The sequence below is a fragment of the Schistosoma mansoni genome, chromosome W, assembly GCF_000237925.1.
Source record: "Schistosoma mansoni strain Puerto Rico chromosome W, complete genome".
Lineage (NCBI taxonomy): Eukaryota > Metazoa > Platyhelminthes > Trematoda > Strigeidida > Schistosomatidae > Schistosoma > Schistosoma mansoni.
The window spans coordinates 22,255,830-22,274,458 of NC_031502.1; the positions used below are offsets into that span (position 1 = coordinate 22,255,830).

At 38.3% G+C, this 18,629-nt stretch overlaps 2 protein-coding genes across 2 annotated transcripts; one reads left to right on the top strand and one right to left on the bottom strand.

The window, feature by feature from the left end:
- Positions 1-3,095: 3,095 nt before the first annotated feature.
- Positions 3,096-3,872, top strand: Smp_170230 (putative rna recognition motif containing protein; the record flags this gene model as incomplete). Its single annotated transcript, XM_018788993.1, has 1 exon — positions 3,096-3,872. One exon carries the CDS (start codon positions 3,096-3,098, stop codon positions 3,870-3,872), a length of 777 nt encoding a protein of 258 aa, XP_018654481.1.
- A 2,375-nt stretch (positions 3,873-6,247) lies between these two features.
- Positions 6,248-15,334, bottom strand: Smp_154940 (hypothetical protein; the record flags this gene model as incomplete). Its single annotated transcript, XM_018788994.1, has 4 exons — positions 6,248-6,376; positions 8,385-8,657; positions 12,085-12,333; positions 15,068-15,334. The coding sequence occupies 4 exons, from the start codon at positions 15,332-15,334 to the stop codon at positions 6,248-6,250; spliced, it is 918 nt and encodes a 305-aa protein (XP_018654482.1).
- Positions 15,335-18,629: the final 3,295 nt, after the last annotated feature.

The following is an 18,629-nucleotide window of genomic DNA, read 5'->3' on the forward strand; positions in this document are numbered from 1 at the left end:
GAAAAGCAAATTTCCGGCGCTTTAACTGGGTTGGTGGACACGGGGCCTCCACCTAAGGGATTTGGACAACCCTGATTCCAAACCAATGGTGCACATGGGCTCCAGGATCCTGATGGAACGAATGGCGTATGAACCAATTGTTGGTCACCGGCTACCATGGGACTGCATCTCCTCACGATGCTCCACTGCCTTGTGGACTAGACCTTTAGGTCAAAGGCTCCGAGTGTGGCCCTCTAAGAAAACCACCTGCTTTAGTTTGGGCACCTGAGCAGTATCACAGCCCTCACACAAATCGAATGAGATTTGTGAGGCGCATATTTATCTGGTGCTTCCTTGTACCAATATTTATGTGTTTAAATAAATAAATCATTTCTATCTAATGAAATGTTCCATTATTATGGTTCTATTTGTCCTAAACTAGTGCTATGGAGGTAGAGAAGCCTAAAAATCACGTCAGGTTAGATCAGACTAGGTGATCATCAATATTGTGACTTGATGTAACATTTTATAAGTTGTTGTGTAATCGCTGTTTAAGTCCCCTAGGTTATCATATATACTAGCAGTTTGATCACATGAATAATGTATTTTCTTTGAATTGAGGTGATTATCTGGCTGTACAGATTTTGCAAAGAGTCCCACAGCCTACAATAAATGGTGCTCAACAGTATGTTTCCTACATTGGATAGTGATGCACTATAGACCAGCTCCCTGAGATAACGAAATTCGCTATATACTGCTAAATAATACGAACGACTGCATTTCATCTGGTTTATTTTATGTTTGGTAATAAATTCTATTTGGGATTTATTGCACTTGTACCAACGCAGCGGGCCAGAAGAACTATTAAGTTACTTTAATTCGTGGTCTCGACAATCAGGTTGGTCAGAATTTTTCCATAGCTACTATAAACTTCTAATTGTTTTCAAACATAAGCTCACTGTTTTCACTTACTTTGTCGTCTGTTAATGTTCTTGTGTCTGCTTACTTTACTTGATTCTTGCACTTGTTAAATGAATTTTTATCATACTATCGGATAGTTTTCGGTATTATTTACAAGTATCAGTAAATTGTTGTCTATACAGTATTAGTTTGCGAAATAGTGCATTGTAATACACTTCTTCACTTCATATTTGAATGTCCCAACAAAAATGGGCAACCAAAGAGGAACTCTGAGGAAAATCCTTAAAGAAAAGTCCGTATGAATATTGGCAATAATGCATCATGATGTCACCTTTCTTCCTATTCCAAGTTAAATAGTGTGTCTCTAAATTAGCACATTTTCTTTCTCCGAAATATCTACTTTTCCCAAAAACTAACACCAACTTTTCTACTTTTTTCCAAAATCAGTTCCGATTTTTTTTAATTTTCTCCAATCATTCGAACCGTCGTTCAAATACTTGTGGACAAAAGGAAAGCTTCGCTTTACGGGCTTCCCTACATGTATATATAATAGACCAAAATAATCAGATTGTCCAAGTGGTTCAAAGGTTGCTACATTTTAGTACTAACGTTGTTGACATCTTACAATTGTGCAGCAGCACGACGATAATTCAGTCTCTCAGTTTGTGAATCTTTTTGTCGAAATTTGCAAACCAGCAGGATTTCTGAGTTTTCGAGTCTCTTACAGTTTCCGAAAAGTCGATCAAATTTTGCCCAAAATTGAGAGATTGGGGAGTTACTTTAAAAGTCAGTTTTGGATTCGTTAGTGCTCTTGCCACAGGGATTCGTACTACTATACTGTACTTCATATCTTTGTCGAACTCTATCTACATAGGAAAGTCATGTTTGCTTTTACATCTAAGAAATTTTTATAACATAAACACTGATTCCTTCAAGGTTCATAAGTCCTCGTATCAATCTGAGCGCTTTAAGTTACGGAAAGCCGATCATCGACTCTGGAAACAAACTAAGAGATTATGTATGTTTGGGTTTCACCGGTATCATGGTCACAGGATTTCGATTCATTAGTTAATTGAAGATTATGCGTATCCCAAGGCCATTCTACAGTACTCTGGGGTTGGTTGACTGTAGTTTCATTACAGCCTCCTAGCTCCCAGAGTTGTTTCAAGTCATACTCTTCGGTCCTTCTCTCAATGTACATATATTATATTGAATGGTCAATACTCCTTGAATAAGCCAATTCTCTCGGCACTACTTTTGTTCCAAATATTTATATAGTGTGTAAGATTCTGCCGAAGGATTGGTTGCAAACTTATGCACGTCAGATTCTTATTGTGCTAAGCTTTCTTTTGGGTATCGTGTTTCTGGTCCTCCATTACCATACAAACTGCGTGGACTACATCTAATCGGTCAAATATAATTGTCTACAGCTGAAAAGTACACATCATACTGTCAAGTTGTGAAACCTAACTAAATCCCTGGAATTTAGATCTAAAGGAAAAGTTACATATGACTTGTAGGTGTTTTGCATTTGGTTGGTAAGCACTTATTATATCCAATCTCACAGAACATGGGGTTACTGCCGCACAGTTCGTATCACCAAGACCAGAATTTCAGGGCAAATAAACTTTCTAGAACTTATGGTAAAGTTAATGTTTAGTTCCTAGAGTACTTGGTTCCACTGGTTCACACGTTCAAACATTTTTATCTTCTTTGGTTTAGGTAATTAGGTAGCATAAAAGTCTAGGTCATCAACTGGCACTTGAATAATAAATCCTACACAAAAGATTAAATAACTCATAAGAAAATATTTCTGAATGTTTAACTTCATGTGCTGTCCGTGCATTTGTTTGAAAATGCTATTTGTTCCAATTTGATCACTGCATTAGTTCCGTTTATATTTAGTCTTAGGATGCACAGTAAGGTCAAGCTTTGTGTAGTATTCTAAGTTCAGTGTCTAAATTTATAGTACTAAGTCAGTCATAGATTTACATTATCGTAAAGCTAGTTATCTCTGCCAAACCAACTTTACCAAGGTAGTATAAAAAGGAAAAATCTGTACCTCCTTACAACAAATGTGGAATAACAATAACTACTATTTAATACGCTAGAATGGTACACTGATTGTTAAATAACCCTCTCTTAGTCTACCCGTTTATTTTTTACAATATTATTGTAGATACAACGGTCCCACAATGAATCCAATTACGAATGCCAAAAATCAGAATTTAATGAATGAAAAGGAGTTATCGCTCGGTCACACAGGGACAGTTAGCAGTTGGCACAGACAGTACAAAGATTCGGCTTGGATCTATGTGGGTGGTTTACATTACGATCTTACTGAAGGTGATGTTATTTGTGTTTTTTCTCAGTATGGTGAAATTGTTAATATCAATTTAGTTCGGGATAAAAAGACAGGTGTATCAAAGGGATTTGCATTCGTGTGTTATGAAGATCAAAGAAGTACTGTTCTAGCTACTGACAATTTAAATGGAATAAAATTAGGAGGCCGTATAATCCGAGTAGACCACGTTGAAAAATATCGAGTACCAAAGGACGGAGTTCTTGATGTTGGACATACGGATAAAAAGTCAGAGTACAAACGACCTACTGACTCTGTTTCAGAGTTTGTTAAAGAGCACGGATGTGGTCCCGAAGTGATGAAACAACTCAAAAAAATTCAACAGGAACAAGACGAAGCAGAAAAGCGACGCCTTGAATCTATTCAGAAGCGGAATGAGCGAGAGAGACGTCATAATCGAGAGTCAAGATCTAGAGAAAATGGAGAGTTCAGACATAGAGAGAATCGAGAGCCAAGGCTTAGGGAAAACAGAGAGCCTCATTCAGAAACCAAAACAGAAGACATTGGTCAAAGGAACTCTCCGAGACGCCTACGTAATCCAAGTCCTTCTCCACCACGCAAAGTCTCCATTAAGGCGGAGCCCCCTAGTCCACCAAGACCATTCCGCTAAGTGCAGCAAAAATTGTCACTGTACATAAATTTTGTTATAATTACGTTATCGACTTCCGACACTAAAAATTGGTTACCCTTTAATACTGAAGTGTTACACGTGATAGTATGACTCTTGTACATGCAGTTATTGTAAATATATACTTTTAGTGTATTTGATTTGTTTTTTTCTTTTAATGAACTTGTTATTGAATACTCAATTTAGTTGTCGAAGCGTAACCACAAGTTTTATTCGAGAATACCCTTACGAGTAAATTAGTGTTTATGTGTACGGTTTACCTTAACGATCGATCAGCATTTTGTCACATAGTTCAAGTCTAAAACTTGTGTAGTCAAAATCTCATTTTAGTACGTGGAGTTACTAAAAACAACTTATGTTTGACTACGGGACAGAATTCCTTTATACTCATCGTCAGTGATTAAATGGATGAATGAGTAACTTCATCCTACTACACAACTGGGTGTTTCTGCAGATTACATGTATTAGTTAAAACGCTCTGTATTATTGCGACTCTAGCAACAATTATCAGATAGTTGCTAATCATTTGAATCTCCCAGGATCTACTAGAACAACTGTTTAGCCATTGTAGTTGTAAACCTGATTCTATGTAACAAATTCTCACCTGTTAGCAATGAAAAAAACACAATTAAAGCACTGCAATAAGATCAAATTTTAACCATTTAATGTTGAGTGGGAAAAAGGAAAGTTTGATAGGGTACTAAATCCAAACATTACGATAACTGGTAATCTGTGCGTGTTTAAATGGAATAACCTAGAGTTGAGATATGAATACAAATACGAAAACAATTGACTCATTGTTAACGATGGTGTTTGATGACGCTTGAGTTCATGATAGGATATTCGTGTCTGGGCAAACAGTTAACTAGCATAACATTAGATGAAAAAAAGGGAAAAACACAACAAGAATTATGTAGCTCTTCAGGGGACCAGTACTTAGATTATATCATTACTATGAAGACGAGAGGAGTTTAGTTGTCAACGAAAATTGGGATACGAATAGCGCATAACTTAGCTTTTCAGTATCCTAAATACAATATTTTCTAAAGCAAAACCGAAACGAAAAAAGTTAAACCATAACCTGACAATTTTACGACAAACTAGACAATTTAGAACACGGTATAACTGAAAATATATGGAAAAATAAGCAGCAGCTACGGAGTACAATAATTAAAACACTGAAGTCGGGTGCACGTTGCAATTGATTTGTCATAGAAGACAAAATAAAAAGGTATTGAAGAAATACTGAAGGTAAATACTTGAAAGAAGATAGAGTGAATGCATCAGCACCAATATGACTGGTTATAGATCATGTCACTTGTTTCCAACAACTGACCAGGCGGATCTTAGCTGTGTAGTCTGCACCCACGTACACTGTCCGATTCAACAGCCAGTAACCTCATGAACTGATGCCGCATCTGAGTTTGATCGTCCATAGTTTTCCTCTCAACCTGCGATGCCAAACAAAGTAGTACGTCGACTTAGACATGCATGATGTCTCAGTCATTTCAGTTGTATATTTACCTATGTATCATTGTCTAGGTATGTGTTTAACAGTATGCGTGGCACGTTTGAAGTGTCCGTACAAAATAAAGCCTGTTACCCCATTAGCTGATTCTTATGCCCTACTGAAAATTTTATGATTATGATGAAACAGCGGTAATATCCTACCATATCTTCGATAATCACATCCGAGTCAAAAGGTACATAAAAGGAAATTGTACAATGTCGCCACGTTTCCCTATAGAAATTTGGAATTGGTAAATTCCAACTATGTATCTTGTAATAATGCTTTACAATATCCCAAAGCAAGTATGGTCTGTATCATAGAAAAGTGAAGTAATTTGTAGGCTGCAAACAACTTTAAGGTGAAAATAATGTCGTTATGTTGTTTATTAACACTTTGCTAATAAAGATAATATTAGAAGTAGCCATTCAAAAGAGTTATCATATTTAGTGTTTATCATGGGCTTATTACATTTCAGTAGCAACCTTGTAAGCCGTTGTAAAAAACCAAGGTTTGCAAGCAGGAGGTTCGTAAATCTGAAGTATCATTGAGATTTTAGCATCGGATTAGAGCCATTTGTCGATCGACTAAATACAACACAATATCACGCCAATCAGTGGTTCATATCCCAGACAATTTTTTAATAAACGCTTAATCTAAACATATTAGTTGAGTATTGTGGTGATAAGTAAGTAAACTTTATCATATATACATCAGTAAACGAAGAATAATAAGATTAAAACAACTAAATTATCATATTTTTTTACACTTATGAAATCTGGACAAGTAATTGATTGTACAAAGTTATAAAACAGAGACAGAAGTTTGCGTAACGCATCGACTTGCTTCTTCATTTCCTTCTTGACTGAGTATGACGGTCTAAAACATCTTGAAGTGTTACAATAAGGTTACGTAGATGCTGTGCTTCCGGTGATGATAATTGTATATTATTACGATCAATCTTCGATAATAATTTATCCTATTAGCCAGAATAAGAAAACAATTTACAAGTGTTGACAGAAGAGTTATTCACTTCGACTATAAAAAATAGTTGTGTCTAGCATTATATATATACTATGCTTTTAACAGTAAATAACTACTTGACACTATTCGCAATATTACACCATTTCAATAAGCTTTTGCTACTCTAACTGGACGAAATGGGAAAATAATATTGCATTTGTAAATTAATGTAGTAGTCATTACTGAGATGGGATGAAACTCAGTTTTACGAAGTTGGGGTTTAGTTCGTTTACAATCCAAAACAAATCTTAAACTTTTATTGATTTAGCGTGCTTTGGTAATGATTTATAGTGAATGACGATGTCGCTTATTGAACCCTAGTAGTGTGTGTTTGCGATCATTGAGATAGTAAAGATTTGTAACTCAAGTGGATGATTTCGGTGAAGTTTTGTTGTCTGAGATGGACGATTTGATAATTGCTGCCAACAAGTCCTATCGTCTTGTACTATATACTCAAAAGTGATTAAGTTGGACATAGTTGGTTACTGATTCCCTATCAACACATCCATGTGGAATTACGAAGGAAATAGAATATTTTACATACTAGGACATGATCACTAATTTATTCAGGTTGTAGTTTGACCTTAACGCAGTAATGTTAGTCCCGACTATAGTCGCTACCTTGGCCTGTTCGTTGGGCTTGCCTATCGTGATGAATCAGTCGAGCTATGTTGGTTGAATGTTCTTATTCAAAATGTGTGAATTTAATTAGGCTTCCTCTTACTTCGCTGGAATCATATAAAGACTGAAGTTTAGAAATCAAAGGTAAGCTTACACACTTGATTGCATGAGAAGAAGTTAACGCTAACTAGGTCGTTGTTTGGATGATCTTAAGGGAACATTGATTGTCACGACTGATTTAGTCAAAACCTGAAGACATTATTCGGAGCATTAGGTATTCTATCGGACATATCACTTTATTATGATAAACTGTTACGAACCGCGTACTAATACCTACTACTATTAACAATTTTACATATCAAAAGCATAATTAAATATCCTCACATCTGTCTATTGAAAACATTTATTAACTATTCACTTAGTATTGTTTGTTTGAATCTTCCCATTGATGTTTAGGACTGCAATTGATCAGTCTGTCTCTAATTGGCATATGTGCATACTGTGCGTATTGCTTCGATATAGCCTTAGTTCACAAGCATTGTAAACAAAGATGGATAGTGGCTAGCAGTGGAATCCAGGACGCGCGTTTCGTCCTATTTGGGACTCGTCAGATAGATGGGAAGATTCAAACAAACAATACTAAGTGAATTTAAACTTCACCCCATCGCACAAGCAAGTGGCTATCAGGACTCAGTAGCTAAGTGGATAACGCAATGGTGTTCGAAGCGAATGGCACTGGGTTCGAGTTCCAGAGTGAACATCAACTCTGAGATGCAGGTGCATCCAGCTGACGAGTCCCAAGTAGGACGAAACGCGCGTCCTTCATTCCACTGCTAGCCACTATTCATCTTTTTTATTAACTATGTTTCTATTTCTATTATACGTAAAGAAGCCATCTACTTTATTACAGTAAATAAGGTATTCACATTGTCATGTCTTGATAAATAGTTACATAGAGTCGAAGTCTATAATTTTATAGTTTCGGTTTACATCTGACAAAAAATACTGTACTACTACCAGTTTTGTTTTTTTGAGTAATAAGTTTGATACATTTAAATTCTCAATGTTTCCCTTTCACAACTGAAATTACTAGAATTTATAAATTTTGTTTCTAATTTTTAAAATTATTAATGAATTTCGAAAACATAAACAAATCCACTTAATAAATTAAAGACATTTAATAATAAGACAAAGGATGGAATTCTCTGATTATCCTATTACCATTTATCTGCACATATCCAATAGGTTTATTGTTAGGAAACTGAATATGTTTATTGTTTCCAAGTGGATATTTAAAATTATAGTATAAATAATTACTATACACTGTTAAGAAAAAAACTTACTCTCATGTCTTTGGACAATTTTTGTGTAGAATTAGGTCGTAAAGTTTTATCCATAGTGGTTAAAGTATCATTAGTTGTTGTATAATGATTTGTATTGGTGTTAGTTACACGAGTTGTATTCATTTTACATGTACTTGAACCTTGGTTATTGATCGCACGTGATCGAGTTACTCGATAAGTAGTAGATTGAGGAATGAATCCTTCAAGTTCAGTAACTTTTGGTGTGGAAGCAATTGGTAACCGTTTTCCACCACCACCACCACCACCTTTCATCTGGTCAGAAGTAAACAAGAATAAATAACACTGAATTGATAACGAATGAAACATTATTTATAATGAAAAGATTCAAAATTTCTCAACTCAACTGTCCTTCCAGCACGTGAAACTATAGCATGGTTAGGTTAGTAATAACAACACGATGTGAATTCGCACTGACTACGATATCCCATCAAGGCACTTAGTGTGATATTAGATACTATTAACTCAAAATATATCATAAGTGGGTGAATTTAAGGTTGTTGCTTCCGTAGACATACGTATTGGGCACTTACATTACCATTTCTTTATCACCCATGACGACTGGAAAAGATGAAGAGACGGGGACGAATTCAGAGAACCATGTCACTTATTTTTGTACATTTTCATCATTCACCCCACGACGTCCTAGGAAGCTATCGAAGTGTTTATTAACGACAAGCTCATTAACTGTAAACTCCTGCGTGGTAACATATCAGGGCTCTTACTAGAGAGAGGGGAGTAGCGGTAAACAACTCTCCAACATAATTAGTTTTACAAGTCTTCGACATCTATGCTGACCCCATTAGTTTTGCTGGACACATTGTTAGCTGAAGGCGCTTGGTCAAGCATACACTCCAGATCACGTTCGGGTATATCGTGCTACGCATCTTTCGGAACTAGTCACATTGGAATACACACACCTCGGAGCATCGACCATTATTCAACTATATCTTTGCATCCCTTCATTCTCGTTTTCTGGTCTGATTGGCTTTACGATCCTTGTATGAGAAGTTTCAGAAGATAGTTTTGATAAACACTGCGTCTCCGTGACGTATTTGGGTTCCTTTACAACCCCTGACGCTCAATTTCTGGTGACCCTCCACTTTGACGTTTGACTTCATATACTACACCTAAGCTAGACATGTTTGAGCGATGGCGGTAATAAGAGGCCCCATACGGATTAAGTAGAATGAATTGACTTCAGTCACTTGTTTACTCAGACAGATATTAAAATGAGAAGCTAGAAGAACGCTAACTAGAAAAAAATCACTTAAATTTCGTCCTCGAAGTTGTAGGATATTAATTCACAAGAATTATTACGCCTTATTATGAAAGCCGAGATGCTTCGGAAACCACGATGCCAGTCCTCCTTCTGACAACTAGAGCAACAATTAATATGGGTACATGGAATGTCCGGATAATGTGGGAGACTAGGAGGACCGGTCGAATAGCTGCGGAAATGAAGAGAGTGTAGCAAGCCCATTCAACTACTGTATTATTTGTGTGCCCTTTTTAATCTAGACATTTAATCCACTATGTAAATTTATGTGTGAGTCTGATGGAGCGCGTGTCTGCACATCAATCTTTAATCTATTCTCACGTTGGTTGTAAGCAAAGACAATAATTTATCCACAATCCATTAACAACATCACACACATATTCACTTGTTTTCCCTGTGTGCTTGCTATCTGTACGCTTGTGGATTTTACCAATCTTTAACAATAAACTAATCTCGAGTAAATCCATAATTCTACTAGGAAATTTAGTCTGTGTTAAATATTTAGTTAACGTGATATTATTTAGTTATTGGAGTCAAATATAGAGGAATTAACCCTCTACAAGATACAACTTGATGATGCTCAGAATAAGTGAAACCTATTAGACCAAAGCTGGACAGAAAGGATTCGATTTCAGACAGCTGCTGTTGTACACTGTTCATGAAGAAGCTTTGATTCTGTCCAAAAAAGCACGAAAAGCGCATATACGGTAGGAATCTTATGGATTCACGATCATCACAGCATCCTTCAAAACAAAGGAGGGGATCGTGATGATTGTTATCCACTACTATGCACCCACCAATCATAACAATGAGGAAGATAAATATCAGTTTCATGAGAGACTGAAGTCAGTCATAGGGACGTGTCCAAAAAGGGACACAACCATCCTGATAAGAGACCTAAACGCCATGGTGGGAATGGACAACATCGGGTATGAAGATATCATAAGACAACATGAACTGGGAAAAAGGAACGAAAATGGCGAGAGATTTGTAAATTTATGCACATTCAACAAAATGGTTATAGGTGGCACTTCAACGTGTCAGGAGGTTCTAGGCCTCAGCAAGCATTATCATAAGGAATGGATCTCCATCGAAACCCTGGACAAGATTCAAGAAAGGAAGAACAAGAAGACAGCAATTAACAACAGTCCAACAAGAACAGAGAAAGTCGAGACACACGCCGAATACACAGAAACAAAAAAGAGAGTAAAGAGGAGCATTAGGACCGACAAGCAGAAATGCATGGAAGACCTGGAAATGACAGCGGAAAAATCTGTAACAGAAGGAAATATCAAACAACTATATGGTATAACGAAGAAACTAGGAGGGAAATATAGTAAACATAGTGACTAGTCAAGCACAAATAAGGCAAGCTAATCACTGAGATTCAAGAACAGTGGGACAAGTGGGTAGAACACTTTGAAGAACTTTTAAATAGACTAGCCCCACTAAACCTACCGGACATCGAAGCAGCACACAGACCTTCCTATAGCTGTCACTCCACTAACGATCGAAGAAATCAGAATGAATATCGAACAAATCATGAGTAGAAAAGCAACAAAACCAGAAAACATACCAGATGAAGCACCGAAGTCACAAATACAGGTAACTGCAAGGATGCTCTGCGTTGTATTCAGAAATATTTGGGAGGAAGACCAAGTGCCACTGACAAACTGGAAAGAGGGATATTTCATCTAGATGCCAAAGAAAGGAGATTCAAGCAAGTGTGAGAATTACAGAGGAATCACACTACTGTTAGTGCGAGGAAAAGTTCTCAACAGTGGAATGGAAGATTCAGTAAACACCCAACTTCGAGATCAACAGGCTGGATTCCGTAAGGATAGGTCATGTACAGGCCAAATCGCCACACTATGGATCAATATTAGAAAATCAATTGAATGGAACTTGTCACTACACATCGATTTCCTTGACTATGAGAATACATTTGACAGTGTGGATAGAAGAGGCTTATGGAAGCTTCTTCGACACTACGGTGAACCTGAGAAGGTCGTCAACACCATACGAAATAGTGTCGTTCTTTTAAAGACTATATGTCAATTATAATTTACTTTCAGATTTAGGAAAAACAATTCACAAAAAATACTTTGATTTTGCGTGCATTGGGTATGAGCTTCAAACTGTCATTTACTCGTTTGGTAAATTACTGAGTGAGATGATTGTACAATGACCACAAGCTGGATCAATCGTCCATCTTGAATTCCACAAATAGTCTCAATAGTTTAATTATCGTTAAGATGTCAAAGACATCATTGTAGAGATGCGTAAGTATAAGAAAGAAGCTAGATAGTTGTATTTTTAAGGCTATGTTTACACAATATGAAATAGATAACATAAAAAGAATTAAACAATAAACAACAAATAACTGTAGTAACGATTAAATACCTGAGAAGCATTTAGAGTTGGAACTTGATCGACACCATTAATGTTTGTTAACTCTCCATCTTCAGAAATAAAGGGCATAGATGGCCATTGTGACAACTGTGGATTATTGGATGCTTGAGATGTCTTTGCACTTCGACAATTACTTGTAGTATGTCCTCTACATGGTCTTTTTCCGGTACGAGTCTTTACAGAATCTTCCCATTCTAGTCGACTACGTTTTTTTACCTCAGACACCAACTGGTCAAGTAACTAATGCAATAACGTAAATGTAAACGAAAGTATATTATGTCAATATGGATATTCAAAAGATATCAATTCTAATTAAGTTATTTACATGAGATTTACAACAGCTGTTTGTGTTAGTTTCAGATAAAAGATTACAACAAAACGAAATACTGTAACCTTAGTTTGTGTATTCGAATATTATAAGGGTAACTATTTCCAGAAATTCAAATCTATGAAGTTAGACACTACCTAAACACAACTTGGACAATGATGTAGATCTTGTAGACATTACGTAGATATTGGTTTATTCTCAAGTCTTTTATCTGAACTTATCGTATAAGAAAAACAGGGAATAGTCATATAGACATAGCCTTCCGGGTCTTAAAAATCCCATCAGTCAAGTTAACCTTCGGAGGTATTATCAAACAAAAAGCTGCAATATAGATAACTCGTTTATCACTCAAAAAAACACGGATTATTCATGACGCTAATGAGATACCTTATTTCAAGAAATCAGTTGTTTTCGTATAGTTTAGTAGCCGAGACATGTGTCAGTCAATCATCTACAACGTAGGACCAGGCACATTTATGCACCGGTCCAAGTTGCCATACCTCGTTTGCACAACAAGATGAACACCGGATTCATAAAAGTAATTAATTTAGTGGTGGTAGTATATAAAAGATAGGTTGTATATAAGGATATAGTATAGGAAGGAAGACTGATATGAAGCAATTTTAATCTCAAGGTTTAAGGGAAGATAAAGAGTGTATACACCTACGCCATTGTGATTGATTCTGAGCCATGTCACCTAGAGTCTCCAACATTGGTCACGATAGTCACGCGGACCCCAACCAAGTAGTCTGCATCTGCCAACATGGCTCAGACTAGAAGTTAGTGACTTCAAGCACTGATGCCATGTATTGGTTTGGCCGCCCCTAACTCTCTTCCAACCATCCCCTAAACTAGTCAGCATAGCGCGTCGTGGTAATCGGTGTTCAGGCATACGTAACACGTGGCCCAACCATCTCAGTCGATGAAGATTCACAACCTCATCAACTGATTTACCATCGTTCCCTAATGCCCTGCGTCTAACCTCACTATTACTTACCCGGTTATCCCAGCAGATGCGAGCAATATTTCTAAGGCATCTGTGGTCAAATACTAGTAACCTACGAGTATCTTCTACTCTCTTGCCCCCAAATGCCCTGGTACGGCCGAGAGTGGGGAGAGTACGCTCTCCCTCTCGAAATGGCCAGCGAATATATAGCCTCTATCAGGGAAGTCCTACTCACTGCCTTCTCATGACGGGGGTGTTGTTTACGAAAGTGAGAGGACGAAAAGCGAATGTCCGGCGCTTTAACCTGGTTGGTGGATGTGGAGGATCCACCTAGGAGAGTTGGAAAACCCTCATTCCAAACCAATGGTGCACATGGGCTCCAGTATCCTGAAGGAACAAATGGTGTACGAATCAATCGTTGATCACCGGCTACCATGGGACTGCATCTCCTCACGATGTTCCACTGCCTTGTGGATCAGATCTTTCGGTCGAAGGCTCCGGGTGTGGGCCCCTAAGAAAACCACCTGCTTCAGTTCGGGCACCTGGGCAGTACCACAGCCCTCAAGGAAATCGAATGAGATTTGTATGGCGCATATGTATCTGGTGCTTCCTTGTACCAATATTTATGTGTTTAAATAAAAAAAAAAATAAAATCTTCTACTCTTAATGGCCATGTTTCGCAGCCGTAAAGTAGAACAGAACGAACTGCTGCGCAGTATACTCGTCCCTTAATTGATAGACGGATATCTCGTCTTCGCCATAGGTGACGTAAGTTGGCAAAAGCCAAACGAACTTTTTGAATCCGTGCTAAGATTTCGTTGGACACCAACCCATTAGGGCAAGACAAGTGAATCTGTCGACACGTTCGAATACTTCATTCCCCATCCTTAGTTCAGGTGTTGACGCAGGCCAGTCCTGGAGTAACAGTTTACATTTAGATGGGGAGAAACGCATCTCAAACATCCTGGCATTATTACTCAGTTCTAACAAAAGACTCTGCATTTTGTCAACATTTTCATCAAACAGGACTATGTCATCTGCGTATTCTAAGTCGATAAGTGGACAGTAAAGATGTTAAGTATTTGAACATGGGTACCTTTAAAGCCAAAATTATCCGAACATTACTGTCAGTTGCAGTAATAGAAAGTTGAAAAATGGGTAAAGGTGTTTGTAGAAGTATATACATTCGATCGTAAATGGTCTTTTCTGAAAAAGAAACTTCGTTTATTAATCTCACTGTAAAACAAAATACACGTTTGAGTGCTTGGTTTGAAAATACCATCTCAGTGCAACAACTAGTAATATCACCAAAAAAAATAAGAAAGCATGTTAAGCGGGACTTGAATATATAACGGAATCATTAAAAGCTTAATGCTCATACCAATAAATCACCATTAGAGGTTACTTGGTAAAGTGATTAATTACAAATAGTTTTAACTTTTAAATATCCACAATGATCAACAATATCATTTCTTAGTGCAAAAAAACTATTTTAGAGATTTGTGAAGTAGTTTTTCTCAATTTTGGGATAGATTCTATGAGAGGAAATACAGTAGTGCAACAGCGAGAGCTGATCTATAATAGCTCAATCATAAACCGATTTTAAGAGCCTAGCCGACCGTAAAACAGGCATACTACTGGATAGTGTATCATTATTAAAACCAAAACTTGCATGCAGTACTACTTTGAGTCCAACTTACATTCGCTCCTGTATCCTTATTATACTGGTTGATACAATCAAAGTAAGGTTTACTTCGTATCTCACTCGGTAGTCTGGCGATGAAGTTTAAAGCAGAACTTCTAAACTGAGCGATTGCTTTCTCCATATCATCTCTGCGGGCTCTTGTGTACAAGATTTCGCGCTTTTCTGCTTCTTTCAGAAATTCATTTATTCCCTTTTTAGTCCATCCAGGCTTCAGTTGTATATGCAAATAATCCGAAACTTTAAAATCACTATCCTCTGACATTGTATTAGAGTGAAACTCCTCGTAATATATCTAACATAAAAACAAATATGTAGATTACCGTATATACTACTGGCGAAACAACTTATATGTATAACATTAAAGATAGTGAAGGTTAGCAATCACGAAGAGGTTTATTCACCAAAAGATAAACTAGTGATATTTTAAAAAATAACGATACTAAGTGTTAGTGAGGCATAGATTAGATTAAAGCATGTTCCGTGCACGAATGTGTTGCTGCACGCTGATTGGCTAGTCGACACTTGGGAACATTCTAGAATCTTCTAATGTAGAAACTATAAATAGACTAACGCATTTCTTATTACGCTTCTTACTTTCATCTATCCTTGCTATTTGGAATATAATTTCTCCCTGTTCAACAGTGTTCTCATTTGGGGACTTGTCGAGTGAATTGGTGTCCAAGAATATTAAGCAATAGGAATAGCTGGGTTGTAATGTGAGAATTTCTGACACTAAGTGAAATTCTGAACCTTAAAAAATGTAGTGAGATTAAGATCTGGGACACAATGTTCTAAAACCAAAGCCATATGTACCTAAGTCACAGTTCAGTGACTAGAGGGATTATTTCTAAGCCCTTTTAAACTACATATCAATACACAGGTACTGAAATTTATAGCACACTCACTTCCACGCGAGTTCATATATCTTTAGATTTATCAATATGTTTAGTTAACTTACTTAGCAAACAAAGTGTGTCATTTTTCGCCAGCACAGTGCCCCCAAATGCCCTAGTACGGCCGAGAGTGAGGAGAGTACGCTCTCCCTCTCGAAATGCTCTCACATGGCCACGCGTATATAGCCTCTGTCAGGGAAGTCCTACTCACTGCCTTCTCGTGGCACTACTGTTGTTTACGAAAGTGAGAGGACGAAAGCGAATGTCCGGTGCTTTAACCGGGTTGGTGGACACGGAAAGTCCATCTAGGGGAGTTGGGAAACCCTGATTCCGAACCAATGGTGCACATAGCCACCAGTATCCTGAGTGAACAAATCGAGTATGAATCAATTGTTGGACACCGGCTACCATGGGACCGCATCTCCTTACGATGCTCTACTGCCTTGTGGGTCAGATCTTTAGGTTAAAGACTTCAGGTGTGGCCCCTTAAGAAAACTACCTGTTTCAGTTTGGGCACCCGGGCAGTATTACAGCCCTCATACAAATCAAATGAAATTTGTGTGGCGTATATGTATCTGGTGCCACTTTGTATCAATATTTATGTGTTTAAATAAAAATAAATAAATACTATTACTGATCAATCTCCCGATCGTTGCTGCTACCTTGACGTGGTGGTCGGGCTTGCCTATCGTGATGAAGCAATCGAGCTATACTGGCTGGAACAATCGTTCCTCGAGGTCCTACCATGCCAGACAGGTCGGTGAGACTAAAAGCAGCAAACCCAAGGTCCGAAGGCGAAGTCGTACTGCTGACTGTACAGAGGTGTGACAGCAGTAAGGTGTTTCCTTCAGACAACCAGCATGACAGCGATGCTGCCTTCCCACAAGGAGGGGTGGGGTTAGAAAAGGTCGACCCTAAAAATGCACACCTCGCCTTATCCCACGGATATCCGTCTCCGGCAGTAAGGTTTTTTTGAAGAACGGAGCTAACACAAAAACTACCCACAAAAAGGTCGTGTGTGACCGACCTCAAGCAGTTTTCCTTTGGGCACTGCAGTCACGCTCTCAGGTCATTAAGACCACTTCTAACCCAATTTCCTTTTCAGGTACCTCTAGAAGAACCCTTCCACGGTGTGGGCAACCGGGAAGTGATAACTGCCCTCATACCTCTAACAACACTCAAGACCACTGTATTCATAATCAATCTCCTTCTTCACTTCCTACTATTCCTTCTACCTTGACTTTCAACACTAAACTTCCTGTTCCGGTTTCCTCCTCAAGTGTCACCATGGCCAACGATTCTAGTGCGCGAAACGCTGTCCCAGGTCTACTAAAACCTCGCTCCAAACTACACATTGGAGTTTTCAACGTACGTACCCTATGCCAAATCGGTCAACAGGCCTCCTTAGCTAAAACTCTAGAATCTCGTACCATTGATGTATGCTGTGTCTCCGAAACACGCATACAGGATCCCAGTGTGGTCATTCACTTGACCTCACCTCGCCAAAATGGACAGCCAACGAAATACACCCTCCGTGTATCTGGCGACCCGTTGGCTAGTTCTCGCGGACTTGCAGGTGTAGGCATAGCACTAAGTACAAGGGCAGAACAGGCACTACTAGAATGGATCCCCGTTAACAGTCGCCTGTGTGCTGTCCGGCTAAATGGCTCCGTAAGAACTCGGAAGGATAGGGACACACGTCGTTGCCTTTTCGTCGTTTCTGCCTACGCTCCCACTGACTGCAGCCATGATGAAGTGAAAGATGACTTTTACAGAAAGCTCTCTGAGCTTCTTCAGAAAGCTAAGCGCTCAGACATAGTAGTCGTAGCGGGTGACTTTAATGCCCAGGTAGGCAGCTTAAATCAAACAGAAAGACATTTAGGTGGGTGTTTTAGTATTCCGGATCAACGAACCGATAATGGTGATCGTCTGTTGCAACTATGCTCAGATAATCGTTTATTTTTAGCAAGCACTAATTTTAAACATAAGGAGAGACATCGTCTAACATGGCGACCACCTGCACCAAACCAACGATGGACTCAAATAGACCATATTGTCATCAGTCATCGTTGGAGAGGCTCAATAGAAGATTGTCGCTCGTATTGGAATACATGTTTAGACTCTGATCACGCTTTAATACGAGCGCGCATTTGTCTGCGCCTCAATGGACGCAGGAAAAGTACACTAGGAAGACCCATTAGGATTGAACTGGAGGACGAGAAAGCCAAATGCGAATTCCAGAAACAACTGAGTTCACATCTAGGCAGTTCTGTAAACGAGACTGACCCAGATGCTGCTTGGAAAGACATACGAACAGCTGTGGAAACAGCAGTAACATCTATTAGTCATTTAAACCATAGGGCTCCAAAAAACCAGTGGATTTCCTCTAAGTCTATTTCACTGATGGATTCGCGTAAACTCATCCCATCAGGCAACGAAAGCAAAAGAGATGGAAAAGGCAGCGGCTGTAGGCAACACCAGGCAACTATTCAGACTAATAAAAGAAACCGGAATTAAGAAGTCAAGTGTAAGTGAGACAATCTCCGAAAAAGACGGAACCCTTATCTGCTCTCAACCCAAACGTTTAGAACGATGGGCGGAACACTTTAAGGAACAGTTTAGCTGGCCTTCAGCTACTGCACAACTACCCACTATTCCCAGAAA